The sequence below is a fragment of the Schistocerca nitens genome, chromosome 6 (assembly GCF_023898315.1).
Source record: "Schistocerca nitens isolate TAMUIC-IGC-003100 chromosome 6, iqSchNite1.1, whole genome shotgun sequence".
NCBI classification, from domain to species: domain Eukaryota; kingdom Metazoa; phylum Arthropoda; class Insecta; order Orthoptera; family Acrididae; genus Schistocerca; species Schistocerca nitens.
In genome coordinates, this window is record NC_064619.1 from 437,718,686 (window position 1) to 437,738,831 (window position 20,146).

The 20,146-nt window shown below is 40.2% G+C and overlaps 1 protein-coding gene across 1 annotated transcript in view; it reads left to right on the forward strand.

Annotated features, from left to right (window-relative positions):
• The window catches only part of LOC126262916 (ataxin-10), a 94,783-nt gene that overhangs the window by 66,143 nt on the left and 8,494 nt on the right, over window positions 1-20,146 (forward strand). Inside the window, exons 5-7 of the mRNA XM_049959830.1 lie at window positions 634-824; window positions 2,321-2,384; window positions 14,613-14,833. Of these exons, the coding sequence (XP_049815787.1) occupies window positions 634-824; window positions 2,321-2,384; window positions 14,613-14,794 (437 nt within the window). The 3' untranslated portion in view covers window positions 14,795-14,833. The remainder of the gene's footprint in view (window positions 1-633; window positions 825-2,320; window positions 2,385-14,612; window positions 14,834-20,146) is intronic.

Here is a 20,146-nt window from a genome sequence, read left to right on the forward strand (position 1 = left end):
AACCCGCCTCCAGTCTGGTCATTGTCCCCGAACACGTGGTCTCCTACTCTCTCTCTCTCTCTCTCTCTCTCTCTCTCTCTCTCTCTCTCTGTGTGTGTGTGTGTGTGTGTGTGTGTGTGTGTGTGTAATCTTTCTTGCCCTTTAACCCCATTTGTCTCATAACATTTTAGTACAGGCACTAAAGACTTTGCTGTCATGCGCCTACACCTTCATCATCATTTATTTTTCTGAACCATTTCAGATGAATGCCAGGATATGTCCTTCAACAATGCCACAACCATTTCACTTCCTCCCTCTTCTCTTAGTGAACTACTGCTCCAAGTGTAATGACATCACTTTTGGAGAAATTGTAAGGGGCTGCAAATTTTCAGCATAAACAGTGCCCATTCATTCTTTGTCACATCGTCATTACAGAAACTGAAATTCTGCTTGCATGTTAGTACAGGACAAGAGGACTCGTATAAGTGACTGTGGGTTATGTGGTGCAAATGCTTCAGTGATACTACTCCTTAAGTAACAAACAGACAATAATCTTATGTAAACACAGTTTGACAGCTCCTTGAAATGCTTCACATGATATACACATTATATAGCATTACTTAATTTATTAATAATGCAATTGTTTTTGTACAGTTTTACTGAAAAGCATGCAAAGTCTGGGACAGGAAGGTGATAATAATTTCTCAGTAATACAGAGTCTATCTGAGTTAGATTTGAAAGGAAAAGACACTGCTCTGCAGCAGCATCCAGCCTTTGGCTTTAAAGTAGACCTGGTACGGCTAATGGGTAATCTTTGTTGGAAACACAAAGAAAACCAACACCAGGTAAGTTTGCTTGGCTATTGTTTGCATATGGTATTCCATGGATAATGTGTAGAATAACTAGGTTAATTTATTGAGCAGAAACTCAGATTAATTTGACTCTAAAGGTCATTCACTTCTGTAACTCAATTAAGTTGATTTTCAAGATATCTGTACTTAATAATAAATTTCATAGTGTCAGCTACAGGATTCATGTGAACATGCTGTACTTAATTTACTATTTTGCCAGTCAGTCATCATATGTCTTTCTTTTTCTGAACTTAAAATCCTCTCACTTGACAATTTTTGGAGACTTATATGTATTATGCAGTGGCTTAGTTCCTATATTCCCAAGGAATTGTCTAATGATTGAAGTTATTATGAAGCTGGCATTTAACAACTTAATTACCAGGTGAGGCTTGCAGGAAGAAAATGAGATGATGATCTTGATAAACTCAGCAGTCTTATGAAATCATTACTCCCACACACTCCCAAAATGTGACACTGCAATCTAATGAACGTTGTTTACTATGTACTCACATTAAAAGTCTTCGTCTGACCATCTGCACATTTTTTCCATACTGTACAGAAATTGTCTACAGGGCTAACTGCTTAAGTCAATCACTTATGACATCTAGGTAAGTTTTTAGACGTTTCAGGAGAATATGGAGCCATAGAACAATTTTGAAGGAAACAGTCAGTGGCAGGTCTCCTAGGAATGTGTCATTAATGCCATTATATAAAGTGAGCAAGTGTACAGAAGTTGGGAGTCCAAATTGTTGTTGTAGCTGTGACATCAATTGATCGATACCATTTCTTATTACAATTGAAAGAGTAATTATTACAAGAAAAACTTACATATAGTTATGTGAAGTGTTACTGATACTAAATATTCTGGCTTTTCACATGCACTTCACGAGGCTGGAAGTAACTTAAAAGTTTGGGATGGACAGTTCAAAGAATAGAATATTAGAATACATACGAGAAGCAAAGCCACACACATGCAGACAAATAACAATTACTCCATGCTCTTCAAGGAAATGAAGAGTGTAATTAATTCTATGGAAAGCAAAAATTTCTCAGGGTTGATATCCTAAATAAATTACTAAAATCCTGTTCTTCAGATATCTGCAGTGTATTCAGTCACATACGCAATAAATCAGCGTCACAGGGTATATTTCCAAAAAATATGCAATTGTCAGACCCATTTTCATGGCAGTTAGGAATACATACTGATAATTGTCAACCAGTCTCAATGCTTACCGTGTCCTTTAATGTGATGAAGAGAATTGCAGGCAGTGCATGTTTCAATGGATGGGGAATAGGCTTTGGTTGTCAAAACCAGCTAAACATTATGCTTTTTTAGAGGGCATGAGTTAAATATTAATTTTATTGAGGTAAGAGGACACTGTTGAGAAATAAAATAGATTCTGGGAAGAGGAAAAAATTTCAATGTGTTAATTTCAGGACCCCCTCACATATTATTCTGTTTGTGTATTTGAAAACAAAATCTGTTCCAGGTTGTTGAGCTTGAAGGTGTGCAGCTCCTCCTCGATTGCTGTAAAATTGATGCAAGAAATCCATGTATCCTTTATGTTAAGGAATAAATGTATTTCAGTTGTCATACAAATACACAGATTTCCTGAAAATGGTATTTACAAACAGTTAGTGTTACTTATTTGTCAATAGTATACCGTATAATCTTAAATTACAGAAGTACTAAATACATGTTGAGAGTCAATGTTGATCAGAGAGTAATAAAAGTTGACTACAAATTGTTTAATAGATGCATAATTGGGAAAAAATATGACTTGATTCAGTGTGGCTAGCTCTGTAGAGCAAATGGTTGCATTGTCCCATTGTGGTGTATCACAAAACCTGACGAATCACTGAGAAGATTTAAAAAAACACCATGTTTTCAAAAGTATTTCAGTATCAGAATTATATTATCTCGTTACATACAAACATAAATAATTGATTTAATGTGTAAGAGATTCATCAGCATAAATAATGGAACTGAGATGCCATACATACTGTGTCAAAAAATCCTTAAAATAATCTTAATTTACAAACATAAGTACAAATTTATTACATTACTCTATGAAGAAATCTGTTTCATTTAAAAATTCCATGACTGATTAATAACATTTTTGTAAAAGGGTGGCAAGTAATTTTTTTAGTAAACATAGTTCTGTAATGTGGTCCACAGGTCATGGTCTAGTGGCTAGCATTGCTACTTCTGGATCAAGGGGCCCCGGTTCAATTCCCAGCTGGATTGGGGATTTCCTCTGCCTGGGGACTGGGTGTTTGTGTTGTCCTCATCATATCATCATCATGATCATCATCATCGTCGTCATCATCATCGTCGTCATCATCATCATCATCATCATTCATGACAGTGGCTAGATTGGATTGTGTACAAATATTGGACTATGTGAAAATTGGGACTTTGTACAGGCACTGATGACTGCGCATTTGGGTGCCCCACAAATGGAACATCATCATAGTTCTGTAGTATGAAAGTTTTACAGTTTTCATTTGTTATAAATTTTCATAGCCAAGTACTTGAGGAGTCTGGGAGTAGAGTTTTAATTGGCGAGATAGTAATGTGAAATTGTCTTTGTTTCTTTTATCATACATTTGTATGCCGCTCTTAGGCGGGTTTGTGCTTGGCTCCACTGGGCCTCAGCCATTGCAGCATCTTTACGCTTCCGTGCTGCATATCTGTCCTCTTGCTATTCTTTTTCCCCTCCCTTGGTGAACGTGTGGGACATTTTTGAGAACATGTTGTGCATTTTCAGTAGCCTGACATCAGAACAGTCTCTCCACTGTCTTTCGTTCCTTCTCTATCCTTCCATTGCCCTTCTCCTATCCCACCTTCACTTCGGTATTTGAGGTTCCTCTTTTTCTTCTTCTTCCATGTGTGCTTTCTTTGTTCACTTTCTCCTATCCTCCTTCTGCTTCGGCGTTTGAGGTTCCTCTTTTTCTTCTTCTTGATGCATAACAGGTGACTGGGTAACGTGTAATTCCCAGCCCCGGATTGATAGGTAGGGTTCGCATGTACCACTGGTACAGGTCAGGCCCAGGGAGGGGTGATTGCCTGAGTTGTTGCTTTCCCAAATTTGCAGTTGGTCCCTGTGTCAAGTGTTTGGGAGGTGTGACGTAAGGTGTAAACAATCACCTAAAGTAGGTGCTCTGAGGGGGGGACCCCCAGTTGGAAGGAGTGCCCAATCGGAGATTGTTTTACTAAATTGAATGAGGCTGATGATTCAGAGACCCTTCCAGCTGCACCATGGTCAGTCCTTTCCTGTGGTAAATCCATTCATTATTTAGAAAGGTGTTGATGCAATTACTGGACTTGTGAAATTCTGCTCTTTGCGCAATTTCACTTTTGGTTTTGGAAACTACTTCTGATTGTCAAGCTCAACAACTGCTTGCAGCTGCACTCCTCCACAGCTATCTTATTCGTGTTGAGGCCCATCAAATCCTGAATTCTTCATGTGTTGTTATTTATACTAGGCTGCTCAATAGTCTGGCCGAGGCAGAAATCCAAAGGTACGTCTCTGATCAGGTCGTCATTGCAATCAATCGGGTGATGGAGAAGGTTTTTCTCACATTATCTCACATTTTCAGAGTAGTGCTTCCATCAAACATTGAAGCAGGCTATGAAATTATCACAGTCCAACTGTACATTCAGAACCTGATGCACTGCTACTAGTGTCATTGTTACAGCCACACTCGAATGTCGTGTCGGCACTTACAGTATTGTTCTGGCTACATCTCGCTCCACGAAGGACAGGGCCACGCAGACATGCAACCTCGAATTCAGCAGCATGGTTGTAAAATCACCCAATGTCGCAGTAGCATTCCTGTCTCCTTCGCCTCCAGCTGCGCTGCAAGCCACCAATCTTGGCCTTGGCCGAGAAGACACCCCTTCACTTTTCCCTTCCTCCCCTTTCCACGTCACGACTTTCTTCCAATGGAATGTTCATGGCCTTAGCTCCAACAAAGAGGGATCAAGGCTGCTCATAGTATTGCAGTGTCCACTAGTTCTCTGCCTCCAAGTAACAAGATTACGTCCGCACAACAACTTTCACCTCTCGCATTTCTTTGCGGTCCACTTTGATCTCGCGCGCACACACACACACACACACACACACACACACACACACACACTAGATGCCAGTCCATCTCATGGGGGATTTATGCTGCTCATCTGGGATGGCATTCATAGTCAAACTATCTCCCCGACTACCTGTTTTCAAGCTGTTGCAGTCCACATTTTCCTTCCTCATTTGACCTTTTCCCTTTGTACCGTTTACATCCCTCTGTCATTCGATGTCACCAAGGCAGACTTCTTCCAGCTTATTGGGTAGTTACATCACCCCTCTCTGTTGCTCAGTGACATTAATGTGCACCATCCTCTTTGGGGTTCTCCCAGAACCAGCCTGAAAAGTTCCCTCTTGGCTGACCTTTCTCAATCAACTTAACCTCCTTTGTCTTAACACAAGAGCACCCACATTCCTTTCAGACTCCATGCACACACATTCCCATTTCAACCTCTCCTCCTGCACTGCCCAGCTTGCCTGTTGTCTCAAGTGGTCCATCCTCTCTGACATGTACTCAAGCAAACATTTCCCGTGTGCTATCCATTTGCTGACTCCTATCTTGCCTACACGCAAACCCAAATGGCAGCTGTCTAAGGCCAACTGACCTTTGATGAACAACATTACCCCAGTTGTGATAACTAGGTAGAATACGTTGTGAACATGCCATTCCTCAAACTTCATCTTTACTGTGCTGTGTTCCGGTCCTTTGGTGGACTGAGGCATGCCGCAATGCAATTCGCACGCAGATATGTGCTGTCTTTGTTTTTGAATGTCCTCCTACGATGGCAAACTGCATTCGTTATAAACAGTTGTGTGCACAGTGCTTTCAAATTCTTTGGGATAGCAGGGAAACTAGCTGGATTTCATTTACTAGTTCTTTTAACAGTTCCACTCTCCTTCTGGCATGTGGGACAACCTCTGATGGGTCTACGGGACCAAGGTCCATTCTCCAATTTCCGCCTGATGGTAGCAGATGATGTGATAGTGGATGCTGTTGTTATTGTCAACACCTTGGACCGCTGTTTTGCAGAGATTTTGAACTCCACCCACTGTCACCCTGACTTCCTCCATCGGAAACGAATGGAGGAGGCTTGGGTGATACCCTTCTCTTCTCAGAATTGTGAGTGCTACAGTGCCACCTTTACTATGAGGGAGCTAGATCATGGTCTCACTTCATCACGAACCTCCTCCCCAGGACTGGAAATGCTCACATCCTAATGTTGCAGAACCTTTCTCATGCAGGCAAGCACTTTCTCCTTCATATGTACAATTGCATCTGGGCAGAGGGCATGTTTCCCAGAAGGTGGCTTGCAGCCACTGTTGTACCCATACCTAAGCCCGGTAAGGACGAACACTTTCCTTATAGCTAGTGCACCATTTCTCTCACCAGCTAAGTTCGTAAGGTGATGGAATGTATAATTCATGCCCAGCTGGTATGGTGGCTAGAGTCTCGCAATTTACTAACCACTGCATGATGTTGATTTCGAGCACGCTTGTTCTGCTGTTGACCATCTCATTGCTTTGTCAACACATGTCGTGAATGGTTTTCTGTGGAAATATGAGACTGCAGCTGTTTCTCAATTTGGAGAGGGTTCGGCCTTGTCAGACACTTTTATCCAGGAAAACGGTGTGTCTCAGGGCTCCGTAGTGAATGTCATCCTCTTTCCTATTGCCATTAACCCTATTATAGCCTGTCTCCTGCCGGGCATCTCTGGCTCCCTTTTCGTTGATGATTTTGCCATTCCTATGGGCTTGTCTTCTAGAGCAGCATCGTCAGTGTTGGCTCAATTGTCTTTACTCATGGAGCATAAACAACGGCTTTTGGTTTTCCACTGACAAAACCAATTGTATGAATTTCTGGCAGCAGTATTGGTTTCTTACACTGTCTTCACATCTTGGGCCTGTTGCTTTTCTGTTCGTTAAAACTACAAAAGTCCTGGGACTCGTGCTTGATAGGAAACTTTCTTGGTCCTCCCAAGTGTCTCACCTGGCCGCCTGCTGTGTGCCATCCTTCAATGTCCTGTGTGTCCTCAGTGGTACTTCCTGGGGAGGAAATCGGACCACCCTCCTCCATTTGCACTGGTCCCTTGCTCATTCGAAAGCTAGACTATGGGTGTTTCGTCTATGCATCTGCACATTCGTCCATCTTACGCCATCTCAGTACAATCCACCATCATTGCATCTGTCTGGCCACTGACACTTTTAACTAGCCCAGTTGAGTGTCTGTATGTAGAAGCTGCCAAACTACCACTGTCATACCACAATGATTTTCTCCTCAGCAAATACACATGCCCTTTGTCTCCCATGCCTGGCCACCCATGCCTGCTCCTTTGTTGACTCCTTTGATTGCCAGTATGGGGTATGTCCCTGTTCTTTGTTACTTCCTGGAGTTTGCTTTCGGCTATTGCTCCAGCAGCTTAACTTCACGCTACCTATCACTTTCACAATGGGGGTGAATCCTTCACCACCTTGGCTTCATGCAGTGGCCCATGTTCACACTGGACTTCATTCGCTTCCTAAGGACACTACTCCAGACGTGCTCTATCAGTGTAAGTTTCTCAACCTTGGCACAGAACTTTGCAATAAAAGCTTTAGATACATTGATGGCTCTCTTACTGACTGTGGTGTCAGGAGTGCCTTTGTCATTGGCTCTGACGATTTTTGGTATCAGCTTCCAGAGCACTGCTCAGTATTTACAGCAGAGCTCTTCACCCTGTATCAGGCCACACAGTACATCCAACAACACAGGCTTTTCGATTGCGTCATCTGCTATCTGCTCAGACTCTGTCAGTGCCCTTCAGAACCTCTGTATGCTGTACACTGCCCATCCCTTAATGCAACGGGTCCAGGAAAACCTTCATTTGCACACTTTTGATGGAGCCACTTAAATATATTATTGCCTTTTATTTTATTATAAGTTTTTAACCCCATATGCTCTAGTGTTTGGGCAGATTTTCAAATATTGTATTACAAGTTTAAAATTATCTCAGTGGAAAGCATTGTAGTTGTAGTTGTGGTGGATATGGAAAGTGTCAAGTGTATGTTGGTTTTTGTATAAGAAAATAGCACCTAATGTATAAAAAGAGAAGGAATGGATAGTAGTTTTAAATTTTTTAACAGTGGCCAGCAGGATTCCTATTGTTTGGCAACGCAGTTTTCTTTTGTAATACTAGAAGCCTTGAGCCTTTTGCTTAATTTCCACAGAAGATTATACCATAACAAATAACCAACTAAAAACAGCAGTGGTACATTCCAATTCCATCCATTTTATGGAACAAAGATTCAAGTTGTTCTAAAGTATTTATGACATTTTGTGGGATTCTTTCAGGCACCCCATTTTCAGTTATAACTGATGTATTGTCAGGATATAAAACTAAATGAACAACAGTAGCAAGTGGTTGGCCATTTATGTAGAAAAGGGACAGGTAGGAACCCAACATTGAACCTTGTGGGACCCCTTGAGAAATAGTTTACTCATTCGAGGAGCAATTGCTTGAATGTGAAGTTATATTCCTACCTGTTAAGTAAGAGTTGAATCATTGTAAAGTAGTGTCTCTGATCCCACATTCTGTAATTTGTGCAGAAGTAAGGAGTGATTCACTGAATCAAATGCTTTTGTCATGTCAGAATATTCCTCCGACCTTCATATCCTTACCCAATGAGATGTAAACTCATTGATAGCATTTACTGTGCTTTTTCCTTGTTGGAATGCAAACTGGCTTTCAGCCCTTTGTTTCCTGACATTAGGAAAAAAAATTACTTTCTTCAATTTCTTTGTAGAATTTGCACTATTGTGGCCTCGAAAGCTCTATGATTTTTTGTAAAATTGTATTTTATTTTTTCATCATTTTCCAGTGCCAGTACTCTAAGTACTGTCATGTTCCACAGTCAGAAGGACGATATGAACAGAAAAACTCTTCAATTTGTCTAACTTATACTTTATTCCTCATTATTACTGAACATTTTAACATTAGTGGCTTAATTAATAAAAAAAAAACATAATATTTATGAGTTTTTTCAAAAATTTCACATAACTTTTGATTGTAGAGTAACTATTGAAGGTATAGCAACCGATGACAGTGTATGAATTTTTATGTACATATGATGTATCTAATGGTACCTCGGTACCTCATGATATTGTAAGAAACAGTTATTTTTGTTGTTGCAACACAAATGTACATGGGAATGTGGCCTCAATTGGATTTTGAGTTTTTGCACACAGTTCACATCTTCCCTTTTACAATGAACACTACAAAGTGTTTTCCTCAGTTACCAAGACGTACATTTTTAGGAACAAAAAAATTATCCTTTCTCCTCTTTGGAGGGGTTATTTCATCTCTATTAAGAGTTTCTCTTTTTGAGATTTGATATTTGTTGCACATTCTTTACCCTTAGCCACAGCACACCTGAATTCCAGCAAGGGCAGTGCTCCATGTAAATCACTGAATATGATATAAGCATTGACAAAAGTAATTTCTATTGCACCGCAGAAGAGAGGGCGCCATCATTTCTTTGATCACCTGTCAAGACTGCAAGTTGAATTTAATCAATCTGCATGATCCTACCCACCCATGGTTTTTGTTTTAATCACATATCATAGATGGTCTGGGTATAGTTACACTAGTTCCATCTTTCTGCTTTCTGGACACTACACTGTTCACTCCCATGGAGGTTTGATGCCTAGTAAACTAGTTTATTGTCTCGCCATTGAAATACTGTCAGTTCTAATGATAACACTCTGTGATTTGAGTCTTCGCTCTTAAGATATTTTTCTTTAGGGAAATTTGATGGCAAACCTGTCCTATTTGTTCTAATTGTTCTACAGGCAAATGTATTTTCCAATTCCAGTTTCTGTAAAAGTGGAATAGAGGTAAAAAAAAAAGTTGTCAAAGACAATTTCCTGAATTGACTTGAACATGGTTTAGATAATTTCAGTACAACCCTGTCTCCTAAACCATAACCTTCATTTCTATCTTTATACACATAAAAATTTAGTGTGTCCTTTTTGGTAACAAATTGTCCATAGTTTATAGCCTCTTTTGGTTGGTTTTAATGGATTATATTGCTTTATGCTACTTCTTTCCTTGATTAATCAATACTGAGCTTCCTAGTGCCCCTGTAAATGGAAAAAAATGCTTATTCAAAGCAGTTAGAAGTGGGCACATTTTGTACAACTTATCAGTCAAATTTTCTGGAATTGTTTTGTTATCATTAATGTGTAAATTACTCAAAATAAAATCAAACCTGTCCCTACTCATACATCATCTTACTGTAGAAATACCAAGGTAATCCATCACATGTGGACCAATAGTGCTTCCATGATGGTAGCTGGTGGTAACCTAAATAAATCAATTCCCAAAAAAGATAAGTATTCATGTTCCTTCAGATTTAAAATTTTTCCCCTCTGTGTTGCATAAAGATTTCTTGGAATAGTACATCTTCTAAAATTGGCTTCAAAATGAAAATAAAAACATCAGTAGAGGCAATCACAAAATAATTCTTCTACATGGCCTGCAATAAGAATACATGAATTGATATAGTACTAGAGAGTTGTCATATACAGAAGAGGCTCCTAGCCCAATCCACGTAGCAGTGAAGAAGAAGTCGTTGCAGGCTGAAAAAAATTTATGAGAAGGAAAGCATAAGAATGTACCTTCATGGTATGTGTAGTCACAGTTCCTTGTTTCAGTGCATTTCTCCCTCCACTTTCTTTCAAAGTTTATCTGATCCTCATGTTGAAGTGTAGGTGTAGATAGTGAATATTCTGTGACACATCATTACCTGTACCATTAGAGTTTGTTTCACTACCTGCCTCTTGCAAATTGTACAAAAAGGCTTTGTCAAAATTGTTAACATTTCTGTCATCTTCATCTTCAGTGTCAGTTATTTCTGAAATATCAGTGGGAATATTCTCATACAAAAGCTTTTTAATTTCTGAATCAAAGGTTGAAAACAACCACCAGTATGCTATTTTTGTCCATCTGTGTGAGAAAATGTTAGACAGAACAACATGTGATAGGTTACATCATGCCGCTACAGTAAAGTGTTCGCACAACCTGGTGGTACTTCTAAGTCTGCTTTATATTTTCTGTTTTATATCATTTGTTTATAGCAGAATTGTCCAAACTACTGTAATAAAAACAAAGATGATGTTACTTACCATACGAAAGCGCTGGCAGGTTGATAGACACACAAACAAACACAAACATACACACAAAATTCAAGCTTTTGCAACCAACGGTTGCTTCATCAGGAAAGAGGGAAGGAGAGGGAAAGACAAAAGGATGTGGGTTTTAAGGGAGAGGATAAGGAGTCATTCCAATCCCGGGAGCAGAAAGACTTACCTTAGGGGGGAAAAAAGGTCAGGTATACACTCGTGCGCGCGCGCGCGCGTACACACACACACACACACACACACACACACACACACACACACACACACACATATATATCCATCCGCACATACACAGACACAAGCAGACATTTGTAAACGCAAAGAGTTTGGGCAAAGATGTCAGTCGAGGCGGAAGAACAGAGGCAAAGATGTTGTTGAAAGACAGGGGGGGGGGGGGGGGGCAACCTGTGGGTCTCTGTAATTACGCAAGTGTCCCAGTTTGAATCTAAAAATCATTCCCGTGAAGTTCTCAGTGTGTGTTACTTGGCAGGGACAGTATTTGTTATGTTTTAGGATTGCCCAAATAATTGTAAGAGCAATTTCTGAGTGGTGAGATAAGTCTCAGGTATTCACATGTGGACTACAAGCCGCTGCAGCTAGTACTGCAATTTTTTTTCCCTATAATAATTGCTCTAAAAGTTCCTTTTCTTAGATGCCATATTTTCTTTGGAAGGAAATTGTTTTACAGCACGATAAGTAGTCGTAGGAGACTGTGACATATCAGCATATCATGAAGCATAAAGAGCAACAGCAGCATCTTAATTTCTTGCAGTCTTGCCATAAATTAAAATTATTCCAATTCTCTGTTCTACAGATAAAATGTCCATCTTCCATTGTGTGTATTTTTATATTGGCTTTTGAAATTGCATTGAAATAAATTTTAAATTAAAATGTTGACAATAATTTGAGATGTTCTGCATCCTTGTTCATGCGCTTTTGCACTGTATGTGGTCCTGCGATTTGCTTGTATTTTTTTCTCTTTGCGTAGTTGTACATTGATTTCTCCTAATACAATTTTAACATGTCTTTCTAGTAATTTGTTTATTTCTTCCATGTCTTCCCAAAAGTCTTAGACTTCTTGCAGTTTCTTTCTGTTGTGGTCACTTGTCAGTGCATGTTTATTGATGATTGTATATCTTTTGTTTTGTGATTTGAATGTTACCGTGGATATTCTTTCTGATATTGAATTGAAATCTGAGATGCTGCCTGTGACTAATTTTTGTATGAAAAATCCTATGCCGAACATTGTTGGTGTTCGCCTTCTGACAGCAGGTTTTACTTTGTATACCCTGTAGTTTTCTATTTTTCCTCTGTGAAACATGTCTCTTGGGTTCAGAGGATGTTGATGTAAATTTTTTCTAGTGCATCAGTGAGCGGTTTAAGTCTGCCTAGTTTGATCAGTGTATTCTTGTTGAATGTGCCAGTATAGTGTTTGTGAAGAGGTTTTGAGAAGAACTGGCTCTTCTTGTTTTAGTGATGTTCCTGTTCCTCCCAGGATCTGATAACAAGGAAAAAGCTAGTAAATTCAGTGGGACCTGAGGTAGTGGATATCATTCCTGGTGTTCCACCACAGTATTTTCAACTTAAAGGTAGTTGCGGCAATGCCAGTTGGAGATCAGTGGTTAAAAGAATTGATTCTTGAGATCAAGACATATTTGTAGCAGCCACACCAACTTGGTGAACAGAAGCTGACCACTAGCCACTGGATGCCATTACACACACTACTGGGTTTAGGACTGTGTTAGTAATTGGTCTGCCTTGGGTATTTAATTTTCCCAGGACCACTCATATCTGGTAGGCTTTCTCATTCCCGCCACCTGGGGAGGTGCCATGTTGGGATATCTAACAACCCTACATGGGCACAGGATAGTTTTGTGTTACATGATAGTTACAGGGCTATTACAAATGATTGAAGCGATTTCATAAATTCACTGTAGCTCCATTCATTGGCATATGGTCACGACACACTACAGATACGTAGAAAAACTCATAAAGTTTTGTTCGGCTGAAGCCGCACTTCAGGTTTCTGCCGCCAGAGCGCTCGAGAGCGCAGTGAGACAAAATGGCGACAGGAGCCGAGAAAGTGTATGTCGTGCTTGAAATGCACTCACATCAGTCAGTCATAACAGTGCAACGACACTTCAGGACGAAGTTCAACAAAGATCCACCAACTGCTAACTCCATTCGGCGATGGTATGCGCAGTTTAAAGCCTCTGGACGCCTCTGTAAGGGGAAATCAACGGGTCGGCCTGCAGTGAGCGAAGAAACGGTTGAACGCATGCGGGCAAGTTTCACGCGTTGCCCGCGGAGGTCGACGAATAAAGCAAACAGGGAGCTAAATGTACCGCAGCCGACGGTTTGGAAAATCTTATGGAAAAGGCTAAAGCAGAAGCCTTACCGTTTACAATTGCTGCAAGCCCTGACACCCGATGACAAAGTCAAACGCATTGAATTTTCGGCGCTGTTGCAACAGCTCATGGAAGAGGATGCGTTCAGTGCGAAACTTGTTTTCAGTGATGAAGCAACATTTTTTCTTAATGGTGAAGTGAACAGACACAATGTGCGAATCTGGGCGGTAGAGAATCCTCACGCATTCCTGCAGCAAATTCGCAATTCACCAAAAGTTAACATGTTTTGTGCAATCTCACGGTTTAAAGTTTACGGCCCCTTTTTCTTCTGCGAAAAAAACGTTACAGGACACGTGTATCTGGACATGCTGGAAAACTGGCTCATGCCACAACTGGAGACCGACAGCGCTGACTTCATCTTTCAACAGGATGGTACTCCACCGCACTTCCATCATGATGTTCGGCATTTCTTAAACAGGAGATTGGAAAACCAATGGATCGGTCGTGGTGGAGATCATGATCAGCAATTCATGTCATGGCCTCCACACTCTCCTGACTTAACCCCATGCGATTTCTTTCTGTGGGGTTATGTGAAAGATTCATTGTTTAAACCTCCTCTACCAAGAAACGTGCCAGAACTACGAGCTCGCATCAACGATGCTTTGGAACTCATTGATGGGGACATGTTGCGCCGAGTGTGGGAGGAACTTGATTATCGGCTTGATGTCTGCCGAATCACTAAAGGGGCACATATCGAACATTTGTGAATCCCTAAAAAAACTTTTTGAGTTTTTGTATGTGTGTGCAAAGCATTGTGAAAATATCTCAAATAATAAAGTTATTGTAGAGCTGTGAAATCGCTTCAATCATTTGTAATAACCCTGTATATGTCACCACTAATTTATTTCACAGCTTTAAGGATTAACTTGTTTTTCTGATAAACAATTTTCTTTCATGGAATGGCATGCTGAGAACACACAACGGCAGAAATGATGCTTTGCTATAAACATGTTATATTAACTGAACTACACACAGCTGTAATGATACTGTTTATTAAGTGTGTTCACCGCAATTGAGAAGAAATTGAACAGAGGATGTCTATGACCATTCTCTGTATGTGCTGTTGTTAAACTCATTCTTAGAAAAAAAAAAAAAAATTAAAATCCTTAATGTCCATTAGTCGTGATGCAGTGGGCTATCCTTGCAATTCGTAATATGTGCGAAGATAATAAGGAATGCCAGGAAGTCATTGCAGGAATGACAAAGAAGGGTGAAATTGATGCAACAACACTAAACCAGATTGGCCTCACTCTCCATTCAGGACCTGATGGTGGAGTTGGTATTGCACCACTGCCTCGTTGAATTCACAACATACTTTTTGGGAAGTGGATAATTATTTTGGTAAGTTTAAAACAAATTCTGTATATTGAAATAGAATAAAATTGTGTGTGAATTTTTAGAATAGAACTATGAACGGAAGTGGGATGTCACGTTCAACCCCAGCAATACCAACACATTTTCCGTAACGTGTATTACCAATGGAGGGTAGGGTACTTAATGCCCATAAAAAAATAAAAATAAAAAAAATAAAAAACCCAAAGAATTAAAGCAAAAAACAAATTTTGTTAATCGATGTTAACTTTTATTATCAACATTTGAAAATATCTTTTCACATGATCTTAGCAGTTCCAACACATTTTCTGTAATGTGTATACAGACAGGAGGGGTTCTTTATGACCGCCGCAGAAAAATTTATAAAAAGTAGAGATTTCATTAATTTTTGTTTAGTTATTTTCACAGCATACTATTTAAAGATATATAGACATGTAAGAAGCATCCAGAACTTGAATATTGGAATATGACATTTGTTGCGGAAAGTCGCATTTGCTACTAAGACTTAAAATTTTGGGTCATGTGTTACAAAAAATTCAAAACAATTATGGAATGTTATAAGAAATCATTGAAAACAATAAATATTTTTTAAATATTAAAATATAAATTATATGATTAGATTACAATATTTTTGAAGGGTGGGCGTAAAGCAAACACCCCCCCCCCCCCCCCCCACACACACACACCAGTATTATGAGGGTTAATTGACTGAATTTTAGTTTTGTGAAGTACAGTTAAAGATGAAGAATTAATTAATTAATTAATTTTTATTCTTGCAAACAACAACTTGGCTGGATGTGCAGAAGAGCACCATTAATTGTGTACATTTGCATTACAGTCATGTCAAGAAAATGTGGGAGATACATATAATCTCTGAAATAAAGAGTACATTATATTAATTATAACTAGTGCGTAGTACTCTAGCATTCACAAATTTCAGTCAAACCATTTTCTTTGCAAATATCAGAAATTGATCAACTTCATGAGTTCTCAGTTCTAATATAAATTTAATTATCTTCCCTTTAAACTGCTGAATTGGTAGGTTCCTAATATACTGAGGTACTGATGTTAGGATTTGATTGATTTATTCTTAGAATACTTCTACATAATTCTGTGGGCCATTTTCCAGTGGTTATGAGTCTACCTCAGTGGGAGTACAAAGACATTCTGTTTATTTACCTCCATGATGACAGACTCATAACCACTGGCAAATGGCTCTGGTGGCCTAAACAGGTTCTGATGATAAAAAAAAAAGTGCAACTGGTGCTGCTATTTGCTTCCAAGGTATGGCATCAAGCCCTATTTGTTCTTCGCATTGTGCATATGGCACGCTTCACACTCTACGTAGTTTCACAATTATCCTTATACAATACATACTGCAAAATAAGTGGTAACAGAGTCATAATTTCAAGTTTTCTACAGCTGAGTCTGCTGTGAGCTCCAGGTATCATCTGTGTACTATCCTAAGTGCTACTTTATGTAATTTAAAAACGTTACTTCTATGTATAGGATGGTTCAAAAAGAGCACTGGTTTTGATATATCAAAGTAAGAAGCTTATTTGTACAAAAAACACAAACAAAATACATAAAAATACTCATGTAACCTTCCCATTTCATGTATGAAAAATGAGATGCTTACGACTGCCTCTACTGTGCTGGCATGCAAGAATACTGTCCATGAAATTTATATGACTGCATGAGTTTCCACATCCATTTTCTGGGTTTATTGATATACAGCACTGGCTTAAGATGACTCCAAAGAAAACAGTCACTAGGAGTTAAGTCACATGATGTTGGTGGCCACTGATGATCAGCATTGCACAAAATGAGGCGATCTGGGAACTGCTCATAGAGCAATTGAATTGTTTTTGTGGGAAGTATGGCTAGTGGCACCATCCTACTGAAACCACAACAGTTAAATATCCATTCCATCCACATGAGGCCACGAAACTCCCTTATAATTGTACAGTATCAGTTTCCATTGACTGTCACAGACTATTCTACATCATCTTCAAAGATAAGGGCTAATGACGCCGTCCAACCAAAAGCTGCACCAAGCTGCATTCCCCTTTCTTGGATCATGCAAGGATTTTCTGACCCACACATATGAGTGATCTGCTTATTTACACCTTCATCACTGAAGATGATTTTGTTTGTGAAGCTTTCGTCGTCTAAGAACCCAGTCAACAAACGGACGTCTATTCTTGTGAGCCAACCGTTTCAGCTGCTGCGTCAACTGAATTTTATAGGGGTGATAATGGAGATCACACCGGAGAATTCTCTGTACTGAAGAAAAGCTTAAGCCCAATTGTTGGGAATGGTGATAAAATGATTTCATTGGGCTCACAGCCACACTTTCATGAACCACCACAATGATCCATCAAGGACTTTTAAGATTTACTGTTGAACCTGTCTCAAAAAAACTTTTTCATAAGCCTGTGAACTGTTGATTCATTCGGTACCTTGTTTCACCTTAGGATCACACAAAGTCACCTGACTTTGGTGCATAACTTTGACCATTCTGATAAAACCTTTTCATGATTAGCATATGTTGCGCACAAGTGAACTGCTCCAAGGTTAAACACTGAATGCGAGAAATTCAAACTGAGTAAGCAATCGGAATGTTCATGGAAATGGAAACGAATCAAAACAAAGTCACCAACAGACAAACAAAAATTTGCCAACTGTTTGAATACCAATTCTCTTTTTGAACCACCCTTCATTTCATGACCCTACATAATGACACCCTCCGTTACGTGATTATATATTGAGGGATAATAAATAACTCTGAGAACAAATATGCTGTTACCAATTTTGCATACCTCCCTCTCTAAATGATTATCTCAAAACAGTTTGGAATTGATTGTCATCCCAAGGAAATTAACAGCAGTTACATGTTGTTCCATTAACAAAAGCTTCCATGAAATATATGGGTTATGTACTTCGTCTTGGTCGATTCAACTGCAACAGTGGTTTTCTCTACTTCATATTGAATGACTCCTTACCCTCTCCCTTAAAACCCACATCCTTTCGTCTTTCCCTCTCCTTCCCTCTTTCCTGATGAGGCAACAGTTTGTTGCGAAAGCTTGAATTTTGTGTGTATGTTTGTGTTCGTTTGTGTGTCTGTCGACCTGCCAGCACTTTCATTTGGTAAGTCACATCATCTTTGTTTTAGATATATTTTTCCTACGTGGAATGTTTCCCTCTAACTATATATATATATATATATATAGAGGGAAACATTCCACGTGGGAAAAATATATCTAAAAACGAAAGCGCTGGCACGTCGATAGACACACAAACATACACACAAAATTCAAGCTTTCGCAACAAACTGTTGCCTCATCAGGAAAGAGGGAAGGAGAGGGAAAGACGAAAGGATGTGGGTTTTAAGGGAGAGGGTAAGGAGTCATTCCAATCCCGGGAGCGGAAAGACTTACCTTAGGGGGGAAAAAAGGACGGGTATACACTCGCACACGCACACACACACACACACACACACACACACACACACACACACACACATACACACACACACACACACACACACACACACACACACACACACACACATATACAGACACAAGCAGACATATTTAAAGACAAAGAGTTTGGGCAGAGATGTCAGTCGAGGCAGAAGTGCAGAGGCAAAGATGTTGTTGAATGACAGGTGAGGTATGAGTGGCGGCAACTTGAAATTAGCGGAGATTGAGGCCTGGTGGATAACGGGAAGAGAGGATATATTGAAGAGCAAGTTCCCATCTCCGGAGTTCGGATAGGTTGGTGTTAGTGGGAAGTATCCAGATAACCCGGACGGTGTAACACTGCGCCAAGATGTGCTGGCCGTGCACCAAGGCATGTTTAGCCACAGGGTGATCCTCATTACCAACAAACACTGTCTGCCTGTGTCCATTCATGCGAATGGACAGTTTGTTGCTGGTCATTCCCACATAGAATGCATCACAGTGTAGGCAGGTCAGTTGGTAGATCACGTGGGTGCTTTCACACGTGGCTCTGCCTTTGATCGTGTACACCTTCCGGGTTACAGGACTGGAGTAGGTGGTGGTGGGAGGGTGCATGGGACAGGTTTTACACCGGGGGCGGTTACAAGGGTAGGAGCCAGAGGGTAGGGAAGGTGGTTTGGGGATTTCGTAGGGATGAACTAAGAGGTTACGAAGGTTAGGTGGACGGCGGAAAGACACTCTTGGTGGAGTGGGGAGGATTTCATGAAGGATGGATCTCATTTCAGACAGGTTTTAACGTCATTATTTCTTCGCCAGACTATTGTTAGCCTCATTTTCATAATCTGCCACCACAAAACCACTCTGTTTAACACATTTACACGCCGTTTTTTCGAAATTTTCCCGAATCTCTCCATCCTTTAACGTGTTTTGGCGGCAACACAACCACCTAACCTATGTGCACATCGTTCTCTACCAACCCAAGTTCACCACAGGATCAACATAGCCCAACTTTAACCAACACTTTTCCGCCTTTTTTCACAACAGATCTCCAGTTACTTTCTCCAGTTATTTTCATTTTCATCTCAACCTCATGTTACACTTTCCACCTTCTAATACCATGGCACCCTCACAACACCCCCACAACGACCCCATTAACTTTTATTTACATTCCCTCCGCAAACATGCCTTCACCCTAGCCGGATTACGCTCGCATATTTTATTTTCTCAGGCTTGTCTGACATTTGGCATTACCCCCAAAGGCCTCACACTTAAAGTTTCCATCTCTGGCTGCAACCCTTCTTTCCATCAGTCCCTATACCAGTTCCAAACTGAACAATCCATTGCCCTCACCCACCTAATCCTTCACCTACACATCAACTCAGCCAATGAACACACCCATCAACTCCTATCCTTAATAAAAGTCCTCAATCTTTCCTCTCCCACTTCCACTCCGGCTGTTCAGAGCATCCTCCTACAGGCCAACCGCAAATTAGAACAACATGCCACCCTTCACCTCAAAAAACTATCCAATCTCCTGGTTTCCCACCTCCGGAAAGGCAACTCACTCACCCTTCACAACCTTTCCAGCAAAACTCAACCTCCTCTCATTGCACACAAACCCAGTCTCTCCCATCTACTCAACCTCCCACTTCCAGCTCCACTCCCTCCAAAACCTCAAAATTCCAATCAACACAATCTGGAACCACAACACCCTAATTCAGTAGTTAACCTTTCCTCCAAACCTCTCTCCCAATCCGAAACCTCTGTCCTATCCAAAGGCCTCACCTTCAGCCCCACTCCCAGATTCAACCAAACAGCCCTCGTCAAAGATTTACTGTCCTACACTCGTACTCTCTGC